Source organism: Equus przewalskii, chromosome 1, assembly GCF_037783145.1.
Source record: "Equus przewalskii isolate Varuska chromosome 1, EquPr2, whole genome shotgun sequence".
In the NCBI taxonomy this organism is placed as follows: domain Eukaryota; kingdom Metazoa; phylum Chordata; class Mammalia; order Perissodactyla; family Equidae; genus Equus; species Equus przewalskii.
The window spans coordinates 79,973,765-79,995,972 of NC_091831.1; the positions used below are offsets into that span (position 1 = coordinate 79,973,765).

The 22,208-nt window shown below is 41.2% G+C and overlaps 1 protein-coding gene across 2 annotated transcripts in view; it reads right to left on the minus strand.

The window, feature by feature from the left end:
* Positions 1–4,733: 4,733 nt before the first annotated feature.
* The window catches only part of GNPAT (glyceronephosphate O-acyltransferase), a 33,501-nt gene continuing 16,026 nt past the window's right edge, over positions 4,734–22,208 (minus strand). For both annotated transcript variants that reach the window (XM_008524800.2, XM_070615052.1), the window contains exons 3-16: positions 21,498–21,674; positions 18,919–19,048; positions 16,377–16,504; positions 15,993–16,068; positions 15,537–15,688; positions 15,287–15,417; positions 13,701–13,924; positions 11,021–11,263; positions 9,503–9,582; positions 8,515–8,655; positions 7,267–7,366; positions 7,089–7,182; positions 6,421–6,482; positions 4,734–5,033 (exon numbers count right to left, since the gene is read on the minus strand). In XM_008524800.2, the coding sequence (XP_008523022.1) occupies positions 4,990–5,033; positions 6,421–6,482; positions 7,089–7,182; positions 7,267–7,366; positions 8,515–8,655; positions 9,503–9,582; positions 11,021–11,263; positions 13,701–13,924; positions 15,287–15,417; positions 15,537–15,688; positions 15,993–16,068; positions 16,377–16,504; positions 18,919–19,048; positions 21,498–21,674 (1,782 nt within the window). In that variant the 3' untranslated portion in view covers positions 4,734–4,989. The remainder of the gene's footprint in view (positions 5,034–6,420; positions 6,483–7,088; positions 7,183–7,266; positions 7,367–8,514; positions 8,656–9,502; positions 9,583–11,020; positions 11,264–13,700; positions 13,925–15,286; positions 15,418–15,536; positions 15,689–15,992; positions 16,069–16,376; positions 16,505–18,918; positions 19,049–21,497; positions 21,675–22,208) is intronic.

A 22,208-nucleotide genomic window follows, 5' to 3' on the forward strand; every position in this document is an offset into this window, starting at 1 on the left:
AGAAGATGTTGCATCCACGAAACAAAAACAGGGTGTTAGGAAATTAGAAGCCAGGAGGTCCTAAAATAAAGTAGTATGGATTTTAGCAATAAAGAGTGGAGAAAACAGAAGGGAGCCAATTATAAAAGAAATAATACACCATCTTTCCTAGCACTAAAGAACACATATTGAGAAGGTCCACCGAGGGCCCAGAACAAAGGATTTGAAAACACCGACAACACGTCAACAAAATGAAAAGGCAGCCTACTGAATGGGAGAAATGCTTGCAAATGACATGTCTGATAAGGGGTAATATCCAAAATATATAAAAACTTATACATTCAACAGCAAAAAAATCCAGTTAAAAAATGGGCAAAGAATATGAATAGATGTTTTTCCAAAGAAGACATATATACAGATGGCCAACAGGTACAGGAAAAGGAGCTCAACATCACTAAGCATCAGGGATGCAACTCAAAACCACCATGAGATCTCACCTCACACCTGTTAGGATGGCTATCAGCAAAAAGGCAAGAAACAGCAAGTGTTGACGAGAATGTGGAGAAAAAGGAACCCTTGTATACTGTTGGTAAGAATGCAAATTGGCGTAGCCACTGTGGAAAACAGTATGGAGGTTCCTCAAAAAATTAAAAATAGAACTACCATATAATCTAGCAATTCTACTTCTGGGTATTTATCCAAAGGAAATGAAATACTAACTCGAAAAGGTAACTGCACCCCCATGTTCACTGCAGCATTATTTACAACAGCCAAGACATGGAAGCAACCTAAGTGCCCATCGATGAATGAATGGATTAAGAAAATGTGGTACACACACACAATGGAATATTATTCAGCCACAAAAAAGGGAAGGAAATCTTGCCATGTGCAACAGCATGGATGCACCTTGAGGGCATTATGCTAAGTGAAATAAGTCAGACAAAAAAGGGCAAATCCATATGATCTCACTTATACGTGGAATCTAAAAACAAACAAACAAAAAAACCGGAGTTCAAGGATATAGAGAAGAGATTGGTGGCTGCCTGAGGTGGGGGTTGGGAGGTGGGCAAAATGCGTGAAGGTGGTCAAAAGGAACACATTTCAGGTTATTAAAATGAGTAAGTTGCGGGGATGTAACGTACAGCACGGTGACTATAGTTAATAACACTGTATTGCATATTTGAAAGTTGCTAAGAGATTGGATCTTGAAAGTTTTCATCACAAGAAAAAAACTTTTTTCAAAACTATGTATGGTAACAGATGTTAACCAGACTTATTGTGGTGATCATTTTGCAATATATACACATATCAAATCATTACACTGTACACCTGAAACTAATATAATGTTAGGTCAATTATACTTCAATTAAAAAAAAAAGTGGAAGAGGATGGCATAAGAGAGAAGCAGAAAGATACAGCACAAGAAGGACTTACCCCGAGATTGCTGGCTTTGAAGGGTGCCATGAGCCATGGAATGTGGTTAGACTTCTGACCCCCCAAACTGTAAGATAATTTGGTTAAGCCACACACACACAAACACCGACAACAAAGCACACCTGAAATTTCAGAAACTATAGATGAGATTCTAACAACTGAGAAAGCAAACAGTTTGTGTTCAGGAATGAGGATGCTCTTTTGACTTCAAAAGAACAACTTCAAGAATGAAAAGACAATGGAGAAATGCTTTTTCCATTTCCATTCCAACGTCTTTCCAGTAAGACAACTATGAAAGCAGAAAAAGGATATTTTTAACAAAAAGGAAGACATGGGATCCCAGAAAGAGGGGAATCCACACAGAAAAGCGAAGCGAATTGTCAAGATAACGGTGAAGGGAAATCCCCGGTGGGCAGCTATGCAGCAGCCTGGATAACAACCAGCCCAGAGCAGGCTCGAGAAAAACGACATGTTTGAACCTACTGACGGGAGATTTATACTTCTGTCAGAGCTGGGAATTTTAATTTGGAAAAAAAATAAAGATACGAACAAAGTCAAAGAAGGCACCAAAATCTATTTTCTGCCCTACACTGAATGATTCCATTCCACTGGTGGGAGGAAGGAGCGATGTAGGGAAAAGCTGTGACTTCTCTGGGTCTGGGTCTGCTGAGCTTGGCAGATGGCGGGTGTCCGTGAGGGGGGTTCTGGAGCCCCATACCACGGCAGGACGCGGCTGAGCTGGAGAGGTGGGCTGAGGCGGATTGCAAGTGCCTATGGCACACGAACCACTCCAGAAAAGTCCAATCTCACCTTCTCTGAGAAGCCAAGTAGGGTTCGTCCCAGTCAGTACTAGTAGTAATAACAGGTTACACTTATTGCCAAGGTCTGTCTCAAACATTTTACCAACACTTACATTTCTCACAACCACCACAATAGTAGGTATTATCATCATCCCCATCTTATGGATAAGGAAGCTGAGGCTTTGAGAGTTTAAGGAAATCACACAAGAACACAGGACTAGCATATGGGAGAGTTTCAGATCCAGTCGGGCTCCAGACCCTGCAGGCTTAGCTGCCACGTTAGACTGTGTTTGGGTAGGAGACTGCCTTGGAAAACCAGATGCTGTGGGCCTTTATTTTTACTTACTTCAAAGCAGTGGCAGCTCCAGAATTTATAGATAGGAGGGAGTGGAAGGGCTTAGGGACAGCACTGTGGTTTAAAACCACGGGTGTGTGCGGGAGCGTGTGTGGGGCGGGACACAGGGCACATGCTTTGAAGCTATATTAGTGTGGGAAGCATGCTATTCCGACTTGGGAGGGTTTGAAGAGACTGAGAGGAGACAGGCTCTCCTTATGCCCTCTCTTCCAGCTGCCTCTGTTGCAAAGCCTCATTTGATTGTGGCTGCACTGCACTTTCCTGGCCCTCTACCATCTGCCTACTTGCCTGGCTCTAATGTACGGGTTGGCCAGGAGACAAGTCTACAGCCACTTGCACTCAAAACTCCAAGTCTTTGTCCCCAAGCCTGAAACGTATTACAAACAGATCTAAAAGTAAGTAAAAGTCATCTTACTCAGTCTTCAATATTTATATGCACAGCATGAGTGTCATGGAAGAGAAAAACAAATAACCAAATTGGGTATATGGGGATTCTTTCTAAGGCACAACTACTCAACAAGAATTGGCCAGGGTTCCAGACTCCCAATTGCTCTAGACACACCTTGTCTCTCCCTGGAGGGCAGCAACTCAGTGCCCTTGTTTAGCTGGCATGACACAGAATCCTCAGCCGAGAACACTATTCAATTGAGACCCCTCAACTTTTAGTCTGTCTCAACACACACGCATCTTCTCCAGCTTCCCCAACAAGTAGAGCCACACACAGGCCACTCCGCCACCAATGCATGGACTAGTGTAATGGCTCCCCAACCTGAATATGCAGCAGGAACGGCCTGGCCTCTGGGGAACAAACACACATTCCAGGAATCTGGATACACGTAGTCCTAGAAGCACGTTGAGAAACTTTTCAACATTTCCCATGGCATATATATTCCAATTCAAATGTTTTACAAGAGTCTCTAGGTCCCTGCATATGTTGACCCCTGTTGCTAGGGCCTGAACTGTGGCCCCCAGATTCAGATGTTGAAGCCCTCATCCCCAATGTGACTGTATCTGGAGATGGAGCCTTCGAGAAGTGATTAGGGCTACATGGGGTAACGAGGTGGGCCCCTGGTCTGATGGCACTAGTGCCCTTATAAGAAGAGACACCAGAGAGCTTGCTGTCTCTCCATGTGCAAAAAGAAGAGGTCATGTGAGCACACAGCAAGATGGTGGCCTCCTACAAGCCCAGGAAACAGGCCTCAGAATGAAGTCTACCTCAGACCAACGATCTTGACCTTGATCTTGGACCTGCAGCCTCCAGAACTGTGAGAAAACAAATTTCTCCTGTTCAAACCGCCCAGTCTCTGTACCTCATCATGGCAGCCCAAGCAGACTAAGACACCTGCCTTTCTTTCTTTTTTGAGGAAGATTAGCCCTGAGCTAACTACTGCCAATCCTCTCTTTTTGCTGAGGAAGACTGGCCCTGAGCTAACATCTATGCTTATTTTCTTCCACTTTACACATGGGACACCTACCACTGCATGGCTTCTGCCAAGCAGAGCCATCGGGCCACCGAGAAGCGGAACGTGCAAATTTAACTGCTGCACCACCAGGTCGGCCCCCTGCCTTTCTTTTTAATGTCACCATCCATGACTCTTGTTTCAGCTGCATTGGTCTTTCAGGTCCTCTAGACCCAATCCCAGGACATGCTGACCACTATTCTCTCTACACACCCCACCCTTCTGTCCCGTCCTCTGTCACCCCCACTCCACGCCTCGAGGGCTGGCTCCTGCTCCTCCTAATTCTCAGCTTAAATGTCACTTCCAGAAGTGGCTAGCCATCCAGGTTTTTGGTGTTCACCCATCTTATCTCAAAGTTTTCTTGCCTTGAATTCTTCAGCCTATTGATGACACATCACACAACTTCCCTCTGTTGCACACACTTTCTCTAATTCAGTTTCATTGATGAAGGCCCTTGGGTGCCAAAATTTAATGTAAACCAGCTAATTTATCATATCTCTGTCAAACTTGTACTTGTTTGGGGCAACTTTAATTAAAGAAAGCCATGAGAAATGCAAGATATGCCCTTTCCAGTACTTTTCTTCTGATAGCCAAGGTCTTTAGTGTTGATGTCACGCTTTAACTCAGAAGTCAACAGAAAAGTTTAACACCTGTAATAAGTTAAAAAGTGTTAGTGAAGTAGGAACTGGGCTTTGTTTTTCCAAACATGTTTCCAAAAGACTGTTTTATTTTAAAACACACACAGAGTTGGATACAAATGCCTTTTTAACCATTGTGGCGGAGAAGACGACACTGATTGCTTACATTGATCACCTATCTCTTCCTCTCTAGTGAGCCCACACTTCTCAAAGTCTTACGAAGTACGAGAAGATGGGTCTCTTCCTTTACTTCCCTGTTTGTTGAAGAGTCCTTGGATGACAGTAATTCTGTGACCAAATTTTCCATAACTCTTTGGCAATTATTAAAGTTTTGCAGTCACTGGTTTTCCTACTGGTGTCTTACAACCTAAGATAAAAAAAGAGAGACAGCGCATGAAATGATGTTGAGTTTGCCCTTCCTTGTACAACTGTTTAAGCCACTGGCAAAAGAGAAACACCTGACTCTTGAGCAGAGATTTACAGGTTGACAAAACACCAATGGAGACACCAGCCCCCTTTATCGGAAAAGCAGCAGCGTCTCAAAGAGGTGATGGGCACAGCCATTGCCCCCCAGCCAGGGCAGAGCCAGGATTGGAGCCCAGTCGTGTTTTCTGAACTTCAAGTCCAGTATGTTCCAGTATGTTCACACCCACATTACATTTGGCTTCCACGACTAAGAAATCAAGTCTATCATCCTCACAGGATGAAGGTGCTTGCGTTTGTTTTAGCTACATGCCCCTCTTACCAAACTCAACATTGAGTTTCAAGGTTACATAGTCTGAGATCTCAGGCATTATATAAATAGAAGTCTGGGATTTCAACCTACATATTTTCTTCAGTAAGAAACTAGTATTTTCACCTTCCCTATCTATGTCAACTAGTCCTTTGCCCTTCTACCCTTTTTCTTCAAGCATTCTCCTTTAACCATATGCCCTGTCCTGGTTTGCCCCTAACCCCAACAGACATCTATCTGAAGCTCTTCCATGCAGCTTTGACAAATGTACTAAATTAAGATTAGGTACAAAAACACTACTTGTAAGCATATCTACTCAATGATTTAGTGCTTATTCAATATAATCAGCAGATAATTATTTTTTTCAAATGTTAACACCCTCCCAAGATTACCCTATCATTCGTATGAGAAGTGTTCACTACCTCCTCCGATCGTTTATATCTTTGTTTATATCAATACTCTTGACTCTTACTGTATACCATAAACAAATGCCCCTGCCTTTTTGGGTTGGACTATTTCTTTATAAGCTGACAGGATTTGGAGAAGAGCAAGGGTTGGGTTATTTTCCCAAGGATGTGCTATCAGCCCCTAATTCTGAGTTCAGAAAGTCTCTGTGATGTGGACACGGACCCCAAGTGCTTACCTGGGAAAGAAGGGGTCTGAGAGTGGAGAGGCAGAGAACGAACGCAAGGACTACAATGACAGGCCTTTTCTCCATGTCCACCAAGACTAGACGTGAAGAGTCTAGATCTCAGACCCTGATCAGTTACGTTAGGAGCTGACAATTTTTATGTTGTGTAAGACCGCCTATTTTATGCTTGTTGTGTTTTCTCTGCTAATTTTCTTTGCACTTACTCCTTTTCCTAGAGAAAATTCTAGATAATATAAATACTTCTGTTTATATTAAAACTCCATTGTTCATTTTGATAACATATTTTGTGCCATAGTATACTTTCTTATTTTACTATTTGATGATAAACACAATGTGAAAACCCATCATGTTGCATTAAACTGTACTTACCAAGCATTTCTTCTAATTTTGCTGTGGCAGGTTCATTCACATTAAATATATAGTCATTATTTCTAGGAGAAAAAGTAATAAGCTTTCTTATTGCATAAACTAGGGGGAAAAGACAACTTTCATTGTTTATATAGTAAGACTAATTTTAAACAGTCTTCTTCAAAACCAGTCTTAAGTAATTAAAAAGGCCCTTTGCCCCTGTCCTACTTCCTGGCTTCGTGCTTCATTCTTTTGACCACATAAGAGCGATACTGGGAGAGTTTACCCATGATGCTTTATCACTCAAATTCATTCGCTCAGAAGAGTAAATATTTGTCTATCTAGCTACACACACACATATGTATGTGTGTATATGTAAGAGCATATAAACACACACTACACTCCCCCAAAAATCTTTCTTATAATTAATCCATAAATTTCAATGTTAGGTCAAAGCCAAAATGCTGGCCTAAAACACCTTCTTTCTTTGCTTCAACATTTTTTTATTCACAACCACACATAAAATTTGCATGGCAACTCATACTGACTTAACTATCAGGAGATGGATGAGTAAGCACAATGCCCTGATTACTAGATCACACGTCTCCCTCCCTCTCGCGATCAACTGTTGTGAGCCATGACCACCCCGGAGCCCCCGTTGCCCCCATGGGGGTCTGCACGATACTTACACCTTCTTCTTCTCTACCACCCCGAGCCTCACAAAAGCTGCTAAGGCATTTTTCTGTACATCGGAAGATAACACGTCATAACACTGCGAGGCACCTAAGACAGAGCGGGAGGAAGAGTCAGCGGACCACCTTTTCCTCTCCACTAAGAGAACTCAGCAGCCACGGAGCTGTGACTAACCTTGATCGAGAAGACGACCTGTGAATTTTCTAACTGCAGCCAAGTACTGTTTCTCAGTGAAGTGGTCTTCTTCTTCATGCAAGAGGTATTTGCAGATTATCTGATTTTAAGAGGGAAGATGAGAGGAACAGAAAGAGGAAAAGGGCAGACAAATACAATACAACAGTAAATAATTTCACCTTGCCTCTTAACAGAATGACACATTATATTAGCGCAGAATAAAGACCCTCCAAGGTTTGAGCACAGAAAAGCTACAGAGTTTTTAGGAGGTCTCTCTTGAGCTTATATCAGTGTTTACCATAAGGAAAAAAAGAATTTGAAATAGTATTGACATTTATTAAAATATAATTTCTCACTTTAAGGGGTTGCAAGTTAAGCAAATTACTGTCAGCTTAATATATCTTACGCTGCTTAGGAAGAGAGGGGCCAGATTTTTTCTAACTTTGTTTTTTCTCTAAAAACAGCTAATAATGAGTATTTTAAGCTAAAATACTTGATGATTTCTACTGTCAAAAGGTGCTTACAGGTAGAAGGAGCATTTATTAAACACCTACTAAGTGCTGGACTCTGTGTGAGGAGGCTGATGGGTTCTTTCACTGCCCACAGCACTGCTCTGCCAGGAAGGTGGTCCCGGGTGCCTCTAACCAGCACACAGAGCGGAGAGCCAGAGTCCTCTTCTCCCAAATATGTACGGGCCCCTCTGAAGGTTCCATCTCAAACTCCCCGTCTCCCTCTGAATCCTGGCACAATTCCTGCTGGGCGTGTATACCATCCCCTGTCTTTAACCCCTCCTTAGAGCTCTGACAAACTCTCAGATACCTGCACTTGAACCTTTTCTTTCCCTTCCAGCATGAGCAGTTAGTAATATAAATAAGTGACTTTATGTATCATTCAGATCTTGCATTTACTGAGTGCCTACTATGTATCAAACACCTTGCTACATGCTATGAACAAAAGATATAAGATACAGTTCAACAGTGCTTGGGTATAACTGTCGTGACAGGAATACTGTGCTCATGGCATCCTAGAGCTGTTATCCTCTTGGCTCTGTAATAGACCAAACCTCCTGTAAGCAAGAAGCAAGGTCTTACCTGAGAGGCGGAATCACTCATCCTATTAACCAATCTCTCTAATTCTGCCATCCACCTGGGGAAAATACTTGCCCTTGAGACCAGAAGTACAGGGTGGGAAGTCTTCCTTAAATTCGATATGGGAGGATGAAGGGGAACTTGCAAAAGATTTACATACCTGATAACATTCCACAAAAGGTTTAAAGAGTCCTATTAAAAATTCTAGCACAGTATTTCCTTTCGGCGTAACTAGGATGTCCCTTGTTGTCACTTGTATGGTCTCACTTTTACAAAGCAGGTAACAGCCCTCTTCAAAGTCCTGGAAGGGGAAGAGAGAAGACAGAATGCACGCACTGACTGGGGCTAAGAGGACACGGCTGCTCTCAGTACATGCAGTCACGTGCCCTCAGGACAGGAGAACGCCCGCTAATTCCACCCTTCCTGGACGGTCGTGGTTGTCAGCCTGTAGCCAGAGAAAACTTGTTCTAACACTCAAAACCTGAAATCTCAAACACAGCAAACACACAAAAACTGTATGAGCCTTAGAAGTCATGACTTAGGTGGTGGATTTTCTTTCACTTTGCACAGCCATACCCCTTAAATTTAAATAGAAAGTGCATACAAGTCCTCAAAATACTTAGAATTAGGCGTATGCGCAAAAATTCCTCCACAGAATGGAACCTGTGCTCCTTAGCACAGCATACAGAAATCTAACCCACTTTCTGTCTATCCTGTCTCACCCCCCGGCCCCGTTCCAGCTAACCAGCAGTCCAGCTATGGGAGGCCGATTCTTTACAGTTGTCTATACCACCAGGCAAGACCACTGCTCTCTAATCTCAAAGCAAAAGGCCCAACTCATTTCAACAAGTTGCTAACAGAAAAATGTGTGCTGGTTGGTAAATTTTAACAAAATAGAGTTGGTTTATTTATGGTACCTGCACTAATGGTTCAAAGAATGACTCTCCTCTCACCAAATAATGCCTAAATTATTGACTAAACTTGACCAAGAGTCAAAATAAGAGTTTGCTGAAGTGTGAGTGTCCAAGTTTCTCATTAATTCTGCTGCACGCAGCCTTGAAGAAAGGGATGACACATTGTGAATCCCAGCCTAACGTCTCCAGGACTCACACTGCAAACACGCTTGCTCTTTGCCTGTAAGCATTTACCTTTAGTGCGTTTCCGGGAAGAAAGATGAACTCATCTGAAAAAACATTGAGTAGGAAGCGAAAGCAACTGTAGACATCCTCTGGAAATAAATTTATTACATAAAATTACAACATTGCTTTTAAAACTTTCGGAGAGTACCAAGAAGTCCATGGTACTCCAAAATGCAGCATTTCAAAGACATACTAATATACCACGGACAAGAATTAAGGTCCCCAAAGGAAGCTTTAACTAACCCAAATTTTACCTACAGAGCAAACTACAGTCTAGGATAGTGTTAACGGCTGACTCTAAATTACAACCAGGCCTCTAGCAGTCAGTCTGGAAATGAACAGGACGCCACAGTCCTTAGAATCCAGAGTCCTTTGCTGTCCCCTACCCATGGTTCCCTAGTAGAAAAGAAAAGGAAGAGATTTCTTCATTCCCTTCTATACTCATATTTCCTGATATCTTTACTATATCTTTAGCGCTAGAATACCCCAGCACACAAGAGTAGAAGATACTGTCTTATTCTCCAGACACGTAGGTCTACCTTGCCCATCAACTACAGAGGCTCCACCTTTCTGATATATGCTACCAACTTTCTCATTAGAAAAATACACATACATATGGATACAAAATGTTGCCTCCAATTTCAGAGTGTTCATAACATTCTAGAAGACCCTGCATGTGGCCCTTAGTTGTAGATGAATTCTAATGTAAGAAACCTCAGATAGAACTAAGGTCAAGATGCGAATTTTCTGTGTCCTGAACTAAATTACCTGACCTCTCTGGGCCCGTTTCCTCACTCTCAAAATGAGGGCACAGACGCAGGACCTCTGAGCTTCCTTCCAAGGCTAAAGGGCTGGGACTGAGCCCAGTGCCTCTCAACCCGGAGCTTTCCTTAGAATTATCTACAGAGCTTTGAAAAACAAAAACAAAAACACCAATGTCTGGTCCACACTCCAGACCAGTTGGATCCATACCTTTGGGAGTGGGGCTCACCCTCCAGTAATTCTAACGTGTAGTCTGGGTAGAGACTCCTGGCCTTGACTACAGGCTCCTGTGAACAAAAACTGTTTGACTCATGTCTACACTCCTCATGGCAACTAGAATGCTCCCATGCATCTAGTGAGCACTCACACGCTGCTGGCTTGTTTGGTCACCCCGTCTGCTTCTGTCCAGTGAGAGAACTGGTACCGCACAAAAAGGACATCAAAGCAGGAACTGGAGAACTGTGCCCTAATCCCAGATCCTTCCTTAAGTGGTCACGTAAGTTTCTAGGCCCGATTTTCCTTATGTATAAAAGGACAGGTTTAGATTAGATGATTTCTTAGGTCGCTTTCAATTCCCAAATTCTAAGCACATGGCTATGTATTTAGGGAAAAAAACCTAACTTCTGAGCACACAGGCCCCATTCCTTGCCGGGGTGTGGCTGCACACATGTGGCTGAGCCTTATAAGGCTTCAAACGTTGTTCCCTACATGAAACTGAACAGCCAGGTCTCTTCCAAAATTCAAGACCACATTCCCAAAAGTTACCTTTCCTGAACCCAGGAGTCATCTGCAAAGCCATAGCTACTAAGGAGGGACGAACAAAAACGTTCAGCAACTGGTTCTTGTACGTCGAGCACATGAGGAGAGTGATGTGCTGGAAAATAAGTCCATCGACCACTTCTGAGTCTCCGGAGTCCGTTTTCAGAACCACCTTGTCTTTGACGAGGCTGGCGATGTTGGAATGCAGAAGAATGTTGGACTGGATAACTTCTTCAGCAGGTTCATTATCTACACACGAAGACAATGCATTCAGGCAAATGGCAAAGAAATGGGATGGGTCACTGCTGGGAGTCTTAGGCCTAGCATGCAGCAATGCTAGTGACCTAACATATTTATTTTTAAGCGCCAAGTACTGGTTTTAGGTTCTACCAATTGAGCTAATGATACCATATGTGAAGGATATTTTAAAAGTACTATTTCAAAAATCAAATCTCTCGAAGGACATGTAACATACTTTCTTATCTACCCCAAATTTGGCAGCCATTCCGAAATGCACATCAATTCACACTCTGAAAACCAACACTTCCTCAGAACCAAGGGAATTTAAAGTTGTGTAAAAGTAAGCTATATGACAAGAAAATCACATATGTGAATTTAACAATATTAAGAAGGCCCATGATTAGTGTATGAGTATATTAAAAAATGCTTCCCACACACACACACAACCTCACTTAGACCAATTCCAAGATGGCAAGAGTATCACTCTGCAGGTGAACCAAAGAGGCACTCTCCTCCCAGCAGGCCTCTCGGAGCACAGAGGGATGCTGAGGGGTTTTCTGGTTTTTGTACATCAAATATAACTAAAGAAGTGGACCCATAACAGTTTCTGGTAACTCACCACCTGCCACTACACTGGCCTGGAGATAGCGAAGAATTAGAATTCCAGAAGCATAATGAAGAGATGGTGATATTTCAAAAATATTCTTGGCAAGGGAAGTCATTTTACCGTTAACCTGAGCCAAAGAGGTGGCTGACAGAGGTATGTAAGCAGGCACACTGCTCAAGCCGGGCAACAAGTTCTGCTAATGCTTCATGGAAGGCACAAGTGAGAGGAGTGGCTTTCCTGGACTCCATCACATTTGTTCGGTACTAATTTGCCCTGTCGCAGCTTGCTCGAGGTAATGATACAGTATATGATAATATTATATATATATACATATACATACACACACACACACATAAATAATATGCTTTTTTTTTTGTGAGGAAGATTGGCCCTGAGCTAACATCTGTTGCCAGTCTCCCTCTTTTTGCTTGAGGAAGGTTGTTGCTGAGCTAACATCTGTGCCAATCTTCCTCTATTTTGTATGTGGGATGCCACCACAGCATGGCTTGATAAGTGGTGTGTAGGTCTGCACCCAGGATCTGAATCCATGAACCCAGCTGCCAAAACGGAGTGTGTGAACTTAACCACTATGGCACCAGGCCGGCCCCATATATTTCATATACTATGTAATATGATATTATAATAATATATATGTGTCAGAAAAAGCTTTAGATATGAGAATGCTTAGGAATATGGGATAATCTGAGTAAAAAAGAAAAAAGGAAAACTGAAAATAAATAACATGCAACTGCTTCCCATAACCTACAGGTTCCAGTCAGATCCCCAGGTATGCAGGCCTGTACGATCCAGCTGCCATCCACATCCTTCTCTTCCCTCACTCCCTCACTCACAGCCAACGTTCTGACGTTAGCAAACCACTTGCACATCAAGGGAATAGCCAGTGCTGTCCCACCATTTCCCATTTCCTAATCCCTACATTAGCAATATCCTCTCCTGCTCGTCTTCCTGAAGAACTCCTACTTTTCCATCAAGATCGGTTCAAAAATCCCTTCTAAGAAATTGTCCCTGAGTGTGGGCCCTCTCCCACACAGCATTCTCAGTGACCCTCTGCAGTTTGTCCATAGCCCTTTGTCTTTATTTCACCAAACCCTCTTTACCTGTTTACACGTTACCCACCCACCTCTGCCCTCCACAAACCAGAAGAACCTCCAGAACAGAGGCTGAAACTTGTTCATCTTTGCACCCCTGGTAGTATCTAGTAGCGACCAGGTACTCAATACAGGTTAATGAGTACAGTAGGTACTTGATTATAAATAATTATCTGGTCTGAAAAGGACTGCATTTCCAACTGTAGTCTCCACAATTTTAAATCAAACAGATTGAAACCAACTTGAGCTAACTATTGTCATGTACACCCCAAACACCCAGCACAGTATTCATAACTCCAATGAAGGTTTTACAAAATTGTTATTATCAGAGAATTGTGTAAAGTTCTACGAGACCAGCTCTTTAATCCATACAATCTAGTGAGGCAAATGGGTGGCAAACATAATGGGGTATAAAAAGAGGTCATGTAGAGGGAAGAACAAGTGGGTTCATTACTTGTTCTCCACTCTGCTAGGTGCCAAAGAGATCGTATTCTGGCCCTCAAGATATTCAAGGCTCGCAGGGAGAAATGACATGTGAATAAGTATTCTCAAATAATCAACACATTGTGTTCAATGTCCTATAGTGATGAAAACAGATTAGGTTTTCTTTCTGTCTTGAGCAATGCTTTGCTCAAAGCCCTGTACAGGTTTTTCATATCCAGGCCATAACTTTTTCAAATTAAGAAGTAAAAAAGCATGCATTCTCATCACATAGGTCCCACACACATACCGGGCCAAGTGAGAAAGCCCCCGAAGGCCTGGGCTAAGCCTTTCAGCCACAAAGTCTTTTCCACCAGAGCGTCAAAGTCCATGGATGGCCGGTTCTGAAGCAGAACAGCAACTGTTAGGGTCCACGGGCTCAGAACCAAATTTTGAATTTGCAGAAGCTGCATTTTGTAGGCAACCTCAGAGACAAAGGCATGCATGTCCTCTGACTGTTTCTGAGGAATATATCTAAAAGGAAGAGTACAGAACAACAAATTACAGTTCTGCTACCCAGACAAACGTGAACGGAGAGGGGAATGGGAGGAGACAGACCCTCTGGAGGGCTTCTCACACCTTCTGCCAACTGAACTCTACCAGGTCACAGTGCAGGAAGTACACTTTTGCTTTACTGTAGTGGAACCTGTCAATACATCTCCAGGGTATGCTCTTGAAAGGTGATAAAAATATTCAAGGGAACAGGGTCCTATTATTCTTGGTTCTGGGCAAAAACCTTTTGTTCCTTTATAAATAGGATATATCACTTCCGTGAAAACCAGTGCCTCCCTCAGCAGAATGAACTACTCTGTCTTCTCAAAAATAGTGTTTGTAGAACACTCTTGTAGAACACTCTTATCAGTTATATGATAACTGCTCATGTCTGCACGGGACAGGCTGTACAGTTTTCTGACTGCTACAATGCCCTTCTGAGAAGCTTAGGGGCACCTGCCAAATACGGCCATGACCCTTGCCTGACAGACTCTTCATGCATGGACACCAAACCCTGAACTTGATGATATGGAGAACCTACCAGAGCTGGTTGGAGCAGGGATATGCATATGACCTAAAAGCAAGCCACATAATAAAGTGGCTTAATGTGAAAGCTGTAGCCAATAAGGGTACTCTGTACTAGATAACCACTGGCCAACCCAATTTGAGATCTAGAGAGAGAAAGCCTGTGGGAGCAAAAAGCTGACACCTGCTTCTGAGAGCTGACAAAGCTGCTAGCAAGGCACACTAGCTGTTGTGGGACCACTAGTGCCACAGATAAATTATGAATTTTTATTATTATTATGAATTATGAATGATGGTTTCTGTCTCCCTTACTTCCCCATGTATAATTCTCTAAATTAAGAAAACCCAAACTTATATCTGTACCTGCATCCTGAAAGAATCTAATGTATTTCCTTGCCCATAAAACTATAACCTTCTTGAGAATAGGGACTCATTCCCATCCATTATTATTATACAACCCTTTCTAGGTTCAAAAATAATACTTAGTACATACTTTGGCTGGTCTACCAATAGTGCTCAACAATTCCCACAAATGAACTGTTAATAACGGGGTGTTTCTTCCTACTTTCAAGTTAATAGGGTACTGGTTCCCCTGAGAAGAATGAGCTCTGCCTGATTTCGCATATTTGACAGATGTAGTCTCCAGCTATTTTTGGCAAACATGTAATTCTTCTTTGACTGAAGCTTTCTGCTTCCCCAATGTGCAATCTCAAATAACCCAGTTTCAGTCCTAGAAGTGGTCAACTCAAGAATCACAATTCACACTTCTAGATTTTCACCCTTGTTTCTATGTCAGTTACGAAAACACAGGCCTTGCACCTTGGAACCAAGTTATATGGGCTCCGGCTCATCCTCCCAGCTGCCAGAGATCGAAGGGACACGGGGTCTCCAAAGTATACATGGATGTTTCCAAAATTTTCAGAGAGAATCCTCCTGGCTTTCAACAATCCCTAATAGTATCACAACAGGGGAAAATAAAACAAAAAGGAGTAAATTCAGAAATTAGTTATGCGTAAACCAGCATTCCTCTAAACCCCAATAAAATCAAGTTTGGCTCTCCTTTATATACCGTTGTAGATTCTTTTGGCTTAGGAACTCCTAGAAGTTCATATACATAAAGAGTTTCTTCTAATATCTTATCATAACTGATGCTAATTGGAACAAAGTAGGTATCAAAAACCTCTCTTTTAAAAAATGGTTCCATCACAATATTCAGAAGACCTGTAAAGACAGGGAGAAATGGTTTTTACTTACATATTGAAATGGTTTTTACATACATACATACATATTGAAATAGTTTTTACATACATATTGAAGAGTAGAGAAAACAAGGCACATAAACAGGAAGGTACTAAAAGTGTACTTTATATACTAAGCCCATAAATATAAACAGTTAAATAGTTACACTTAGAAAGAAAAGAAAGTGTCTTGCAAAAAAATGTGTCAAGTTCTATTAGCAGCTTTGATGACATCACACCTAAAGCCTTCAGGTTTATATTTTTTCTTCCCTCTGTAAGTGACCTACCAAATTTAGGAGTCAATGTCTTGGCAGAGCGACTTCTTGTCCCTTCGAGGAAAAATTCAACAGGAGCATAACCATTCTTTAAAGAGAGAACACAAACAAACAAAACAAAACACAAAACCCATTGCCTATTCTCAAAGTGATAAATGCTTCTTTTGATTCCTTTCCCCGCCCCCTCCCCAGCCCTCTGAACAAACACTGGTCACAGTGAAACTTGAACAAGAGAGTTGCACAGAGTAAACAGACTGCTGAGCCTATGCACATTCCTTGAAGGGAAAAAATAGCTGAGCGGTCATTCAGAAGTTAAGAATTTAAATAAGATCTTATGGCAAACTTCAGTGAAAAGAAAACACAGCTTGAAAGTACTTGGTAATTATTTGCATTTACCCGTAACATCGTTTTTACATATTCGGAGAACACAGCCCAGTAGAGTTTATTGCCGCCAAAGGTGCGCCGCATGAAAAAGGCCCCTGACATCCGCAGCAGCTCACCAATAACTTTCATTCCTAGGAAGTCTGGAAAATAAAGACGGGGTTAATATTTATTGGCAGATACTGAAACTTTCTATAAAAATCTAAACTCAAATTTCATGTAAGTAAAACACCCCTATGATATTTATACTTATACTCTCTGAGTTTAAAATTCCTAAAAAGAGACATCTCATAGAATGATGGAGAAGAAGGGACTCCGGGCAGCTGCTTGCTGGGAGGTTACCTTGTGCCCTTCCCGCGCACCTCTGGACCTACAACCAGAACAGCTGGGGTGGGGGTGGGGGGCAACAGAAGGCACTGTGAGAACCACAACAACGTCATCATGCCAATTTCTTTAGTCAGGACTGCTGATGAACTTGACGACAGACCAACATGAGTCCCCCATGCTGTGGATAGCCAGGCCAAACCAGCTCTCACCTTTCTTGTTTACCTATCAGGTAAAAATATCAACCTTCTTTTAGTGGCACAGCTTAAATAAAGCAAGTCCAGAATGAGAAGAAGAGTTTACCATCAGTTTTAAAACAGTCCTTCTTTTCATTTTCCCTAATTTTCAAATAACTTCCTCACACGTCTCTACAGATGAAAATGCTTTTAAAGTGGTTAAGTCTCTGGCGGTTTTTACCTCACTGTTTACTGCATTTATTAACAAAGGTGTATGCTTGAATCCCAGCTTTCCTGGCTCTCTTGAAAGGGAGAGGATAAACAATTTATTTGCCTTAACAATCCTCCTTTTAGGAATCAATCTTACAAAAATAAAAGCACCAACATAAAAATATATTGTAAAATTGTTTGTAACAGCAAAACTGGTAAATTATGATACATCTACACGGCTGAATAATATATAGCTATCAAAAATGTTAGACATGAAGTTGGACCCTTACCTTACACCATATACAACAATTAACCCAATGACCTAAATCCAAGACCTAAAAGTACAGAACTCTTAAAGGAAACATAGGAAAGAAGCTTCATGACACTGGATTTGGCAATGATTTCTTGGATATGACATCAAAAGCACAGAAAACAAAAGGAAAAAACCAGATAAATTGGACTGTATCAAAATTAAAAACTTCTGTGCATCAAAGGACACAATCAACAGAGAGAAAAGTTAACTCATGGAATGAGAGAAAATACTTGTGAGTCATACGTCTGATAAGGGGTTAATACCCAGAATATATGAAGAACTCCTATGACTCAAGATCAAAAGAACAAACAACTCAATTTAAAAATGGGCAAAGGACTTGAATAGATATTTCTCTGAAGAAGAAATAGAAACGGGCAACAAGTATATGAAAAGATGCTCAACATCATTAATCATTACAGAAATGAAAATCAAAATCATGATGAGATACCACTTCACACCCATTAGGGCTATTATTAAAAAAAAAAACAGAAAATAAGTGTTGGTGAGGATGTGGAGAAATTGGAACCCTTGTGCACTGATGCTGCGAATATAAAATGGTGTGACTGCTAAGGAAAACAATACGGCAGTTCTTCAAAAAATTAAAAATAATGTTACCATATAACCCAGCAACTCTACTTCTGGGTATATACCTGGAAGAAGTGAAAGCAGAGACTCAGAACAGATATTTGCACACTTGTGTTCATAGCAGCACTATTCACAACAGCCAAAAAGTGGAGGCGAGCCAAGTATCCATTTGACAGGGGAGTGGATAAACAAAATGTGGTCTATATATACAATGGAATATTATTCAGTCTTAAAAAGGAAGAAAATTCAGACACATGCTACAACATGGATGAACCCTGAAGACTGTGAGCTGAGTGGAATAATCCAGTTGCAACAGGACAAATATTGGATGAGTCCACTTATACAAGTATCTAGAGGAGTCAAAGCCATAGAGACAGAAAGCAGAATGGTGGTTGCAAGGGGCTGAGGGGGAGAGTAGAATGGAGAGTTAGTATTTAATGGGAACAGAGTTTCAGTTGTGCAAGATGAAAAGACTTCTGTGGATGGATGGTGGTGATGGTCGCACAACAACGTGAATATACTTAATGCCACTAAACTGAACACTTAAAAATGGTTAAGAAGGTAAATTTTATGTCTTGTGTATTTTACCACAATTTAAAAACATATAAAAAGAAAGTTAGATCCATTTATTGACCTAGAGAAATAGCCATTGATATACTATCAAATTAAAAAGAAGCAAAAGGCAGGTAAGGCAGGTAATTCGTATAGGCAGTATAATCTCACTTTTCAAACTTAAACCAAAACCCCTATGAGCATATACGCTTATCTATGTTTAGGCACAGGAAAGCCGAGTATAGAGGACATAATCCAAACTATTAGACACTGGACTGGAAGGAAGACGGGAGAGGTGTTTTTTATCACCTTCTTCAAATACCTCAGTAGTGTTAAAATCATTCCAGTGAACATTTTAACTTTTCTAATTAAAAAAAAGTAGAAAAACGGTACCTACCCATTCCTGCTGCTATGACCGGTACAGGTAAATCATAGTTGTATAAGAGGAAAGATAGTATCAGAAAGTCAATGTAGCTTCGATGACTAGGGAGCAGAACAACCGGATGCTCCTGGATGGCTCGTTGCAGCTTTAAAACAAATGTTACATTTTTAGTAATTTCAGTTTTCACATCATTAAAATCATATCTCAAGTCAGAAAATGGAAGGACATGCATATGCACAGAGGGAATACTAACCATGTTTGTCAGCCTCCCCTACCACACACACAAAGCCTATTTTAGAGTTCTAATTAAACAATCCCACACAATGCAAGAGTTTTAAAAATGTATATTTTTATGAATCACAATAGTAGTGATGATCACTAACAAATATTAGTTGGGCACCATATTAAACATTTTACCTACCAAGCATTTTGCATGCATTCTTTAATACCACATACTTGTAAATAAGGCCTAAGCCTTAGCTTCCTTGTTTGTGACATGGTCCATGCATCTAATAAATGGCAGTTCTGGGAAGTCTCTGAATTAAAAAGTGAACTGTTAACTGTTGCACTAGACTGGCTGTCTATAGTAAGACAGAACAAAGCTTCTCTTGGGGAGACTAAAAAAGAATCTATGAATTATTGGACAAATGAGAATAACTTATTTCTCTATTTATACACTTGACTCACTGCCAGGGCGATGGATGCCATATAGTTAGGAGGGACGCATTTGAGCGTCCAGATACATTTCTCAGGCTGTAAATCTCAAAAATATTCACTAGTATCAATGAATTATCTGTTTTCCTGAAATTTCAATATAATTAACCAAGGCAGGGTAATTTGTGATCAGTTAAGACATGGCCAGCCAACATTCCCTGGCCCAAAACACTGTAGCAAACATTCCTTGACAGAGATCCAGAGAGCAAGTTAGCAACCTAAAAATAGTCGTAGGAGGAAAAAGAAGTCTTTGAAAGTAAAGTAAATGACTGAATAAAAACAAAACATTAAAAAGCATGAGGACAAAGGCCAATGAAGGTAGGAGCTTCCGAGTAAGAGAAAAGAAAGTATTAAAAAACATGAATGGGGGGCCGGCCCTGTGGCCGAGCGGTTAAGTTTGTGTGTTCTGCTTTGGTGGCCCAGGGTTTCACCAGTTAGGATCCTGGGCACGAACCTAGCACTGCTCATCAGGCCATGCTGAGGCAGCACCCCACATGCCACAACTAGAAGGACCCACAACTAAAATATACAACCACGTACTGGGGGCTTTGGGGGGAAGAAGGAAAAACAAAAAACACATGAATAGGGGGTCTGCCCTGTGGCCTAGTGGTTAAGCTTGGCATACTATGCTTCAGTGGCCAGGTTCAGTTCGCAGGCGCAGACCTCCACCACTTGTCTGCGGCCATGCTGTGGCAGTGACCCACATACAAAATAGAGGAAGACTGGCACAGATGTTAGCTCAGGGCGAATCTTCCTCAAGCAAAAAGAGGAAGATTGGCAATAGATGTTAGCTCAGGGAAAATCTTCCTTAGCAAAAAAACCCCCAAAAACCCCATAATTGAATAAAAATAATCTTCATAAGGAAACCTCTGCCTTACAGAAAAAGCAAACTTAAATAATAGGAGTGATGGAATTAAAAAATCACCATTTGGCAATCATTAGCATAGAACTGATTCAGGCAAAAAACATCTGTAGATATAAAAACTAGTGGAGGAAAGTATGATGAAAAACAGGACCTGAGTCATTCTTAAAATATCTCTCCATAAGATACTTATTAATTACAAAGGGAAAAAATAGTAACTTACAGTGGAGAAACCTGACAAATACCACCTTAACCAACTGATGAAAGTGAACATCACCTGTAATGGGACAAACACACCGTGTGCTCCTGATCTAACGCACCGAGAAGGACACAACATCACTCTGACACATTCCTGCCAAAGGAACACAATCTGAATCTAATATTGAGAAAATATCACTCAAACCCAAATCAAGGGACACTATAAAATAGCTGGTCTGTTCTCTTCAAAAATAATATCACGAAACACCAACGAAGACTAAGGAATTGTTCTAGATGAAAAGAGTCTAAAGAAGTATGAAAGCTGAGTGTAACATGCGATGTAGGATATTCTTTTGCTACCTAAGATATAACTGGGACAGCTGGGGAACTATGAATAAGGTCTGTATTAGTAGTATTGTATCAATGTTAATTTGCTTATATCAATGTTAATTTGATAATTGCACCATAAGGAAACATCTTTGTTTACAGGAAAAGCACCCCAAAGTGCTGAGGAAAGGACAAAGAAAATGTTGGAGAAGCCAAGTGAAGCATAGACGGAAACCCTTTCTATTCCTTCTTTAACTCTGTGAACATCTGACATCAGGTTAGTCTGTCAGTCCCACCTGACTAAGTGTGGCAGTCTGAAGCCTGCGGGTCTGCAGGTCAAGGGAAGAGACACCAGCCTCCAGAAAGGGAGAGCCTCTTCTGCCAGACCAGACGCCTGACGATTAGGGCCTGCTCACCTAGTGCAGTCAGTCTTTGAGTTGACTACATGGTGAGGGGTTGAGGAAGAGATTGTTTTTGAACAAGCAATACTTACTTTCTGAATACCTTCTTCATTTACACACACTTTGGAGAAAATCTGTTTAAATATTTTGCTCAGGGCAAAGGCGAAAAACCGGATGGCTCCCAGCCGCAGTTTGTGGCTCATCTCATCCAAGATCTCACAAACTTCCTCTCGGAGGACATCGGCCGACTGAAGGGATTCCTTGGAAAGCTAAAAGGAAAAGGAAAGCAGGGATAAATTTCTGGAAAAAAAGGGGCCAGAACTCATTTAACTGAGATTCAAATGGATCAATACTGTATAACTTAAAAATGCTATGTTTTCTCCTCAAATTCACATAATTTATTTTCCAACATAACAAAAGTGGATACATGATACTATTTAGACACATTTAAAGACTAGAAATTCGAAGAGAATCAGTTTCTATAATAGCATTTTAGACTAAAGAAAACATCTCACCTTTCCATTTAATTTAACGAGCTTACATCCAAATTCTCTAAAATAAGTTGTTGCCCATGATCTAGTGTCCTAGAACATGCATTGAGTAGTTTCTTTCAGTAGACTGTTGCAGTACTTCACTGCTTGCTCAATGCTATTACAAGGTAATATACAAGGTAAAAATACAAGATTATATTGAAATAACCATTCAGGGTATCAGATATATAGGACAGTGGTACAAAGATCCCCACGCTATCACAGGGTAATTAGTGAAATCAGTGATCTCACAAGGGAACTCTCTTTATTCAT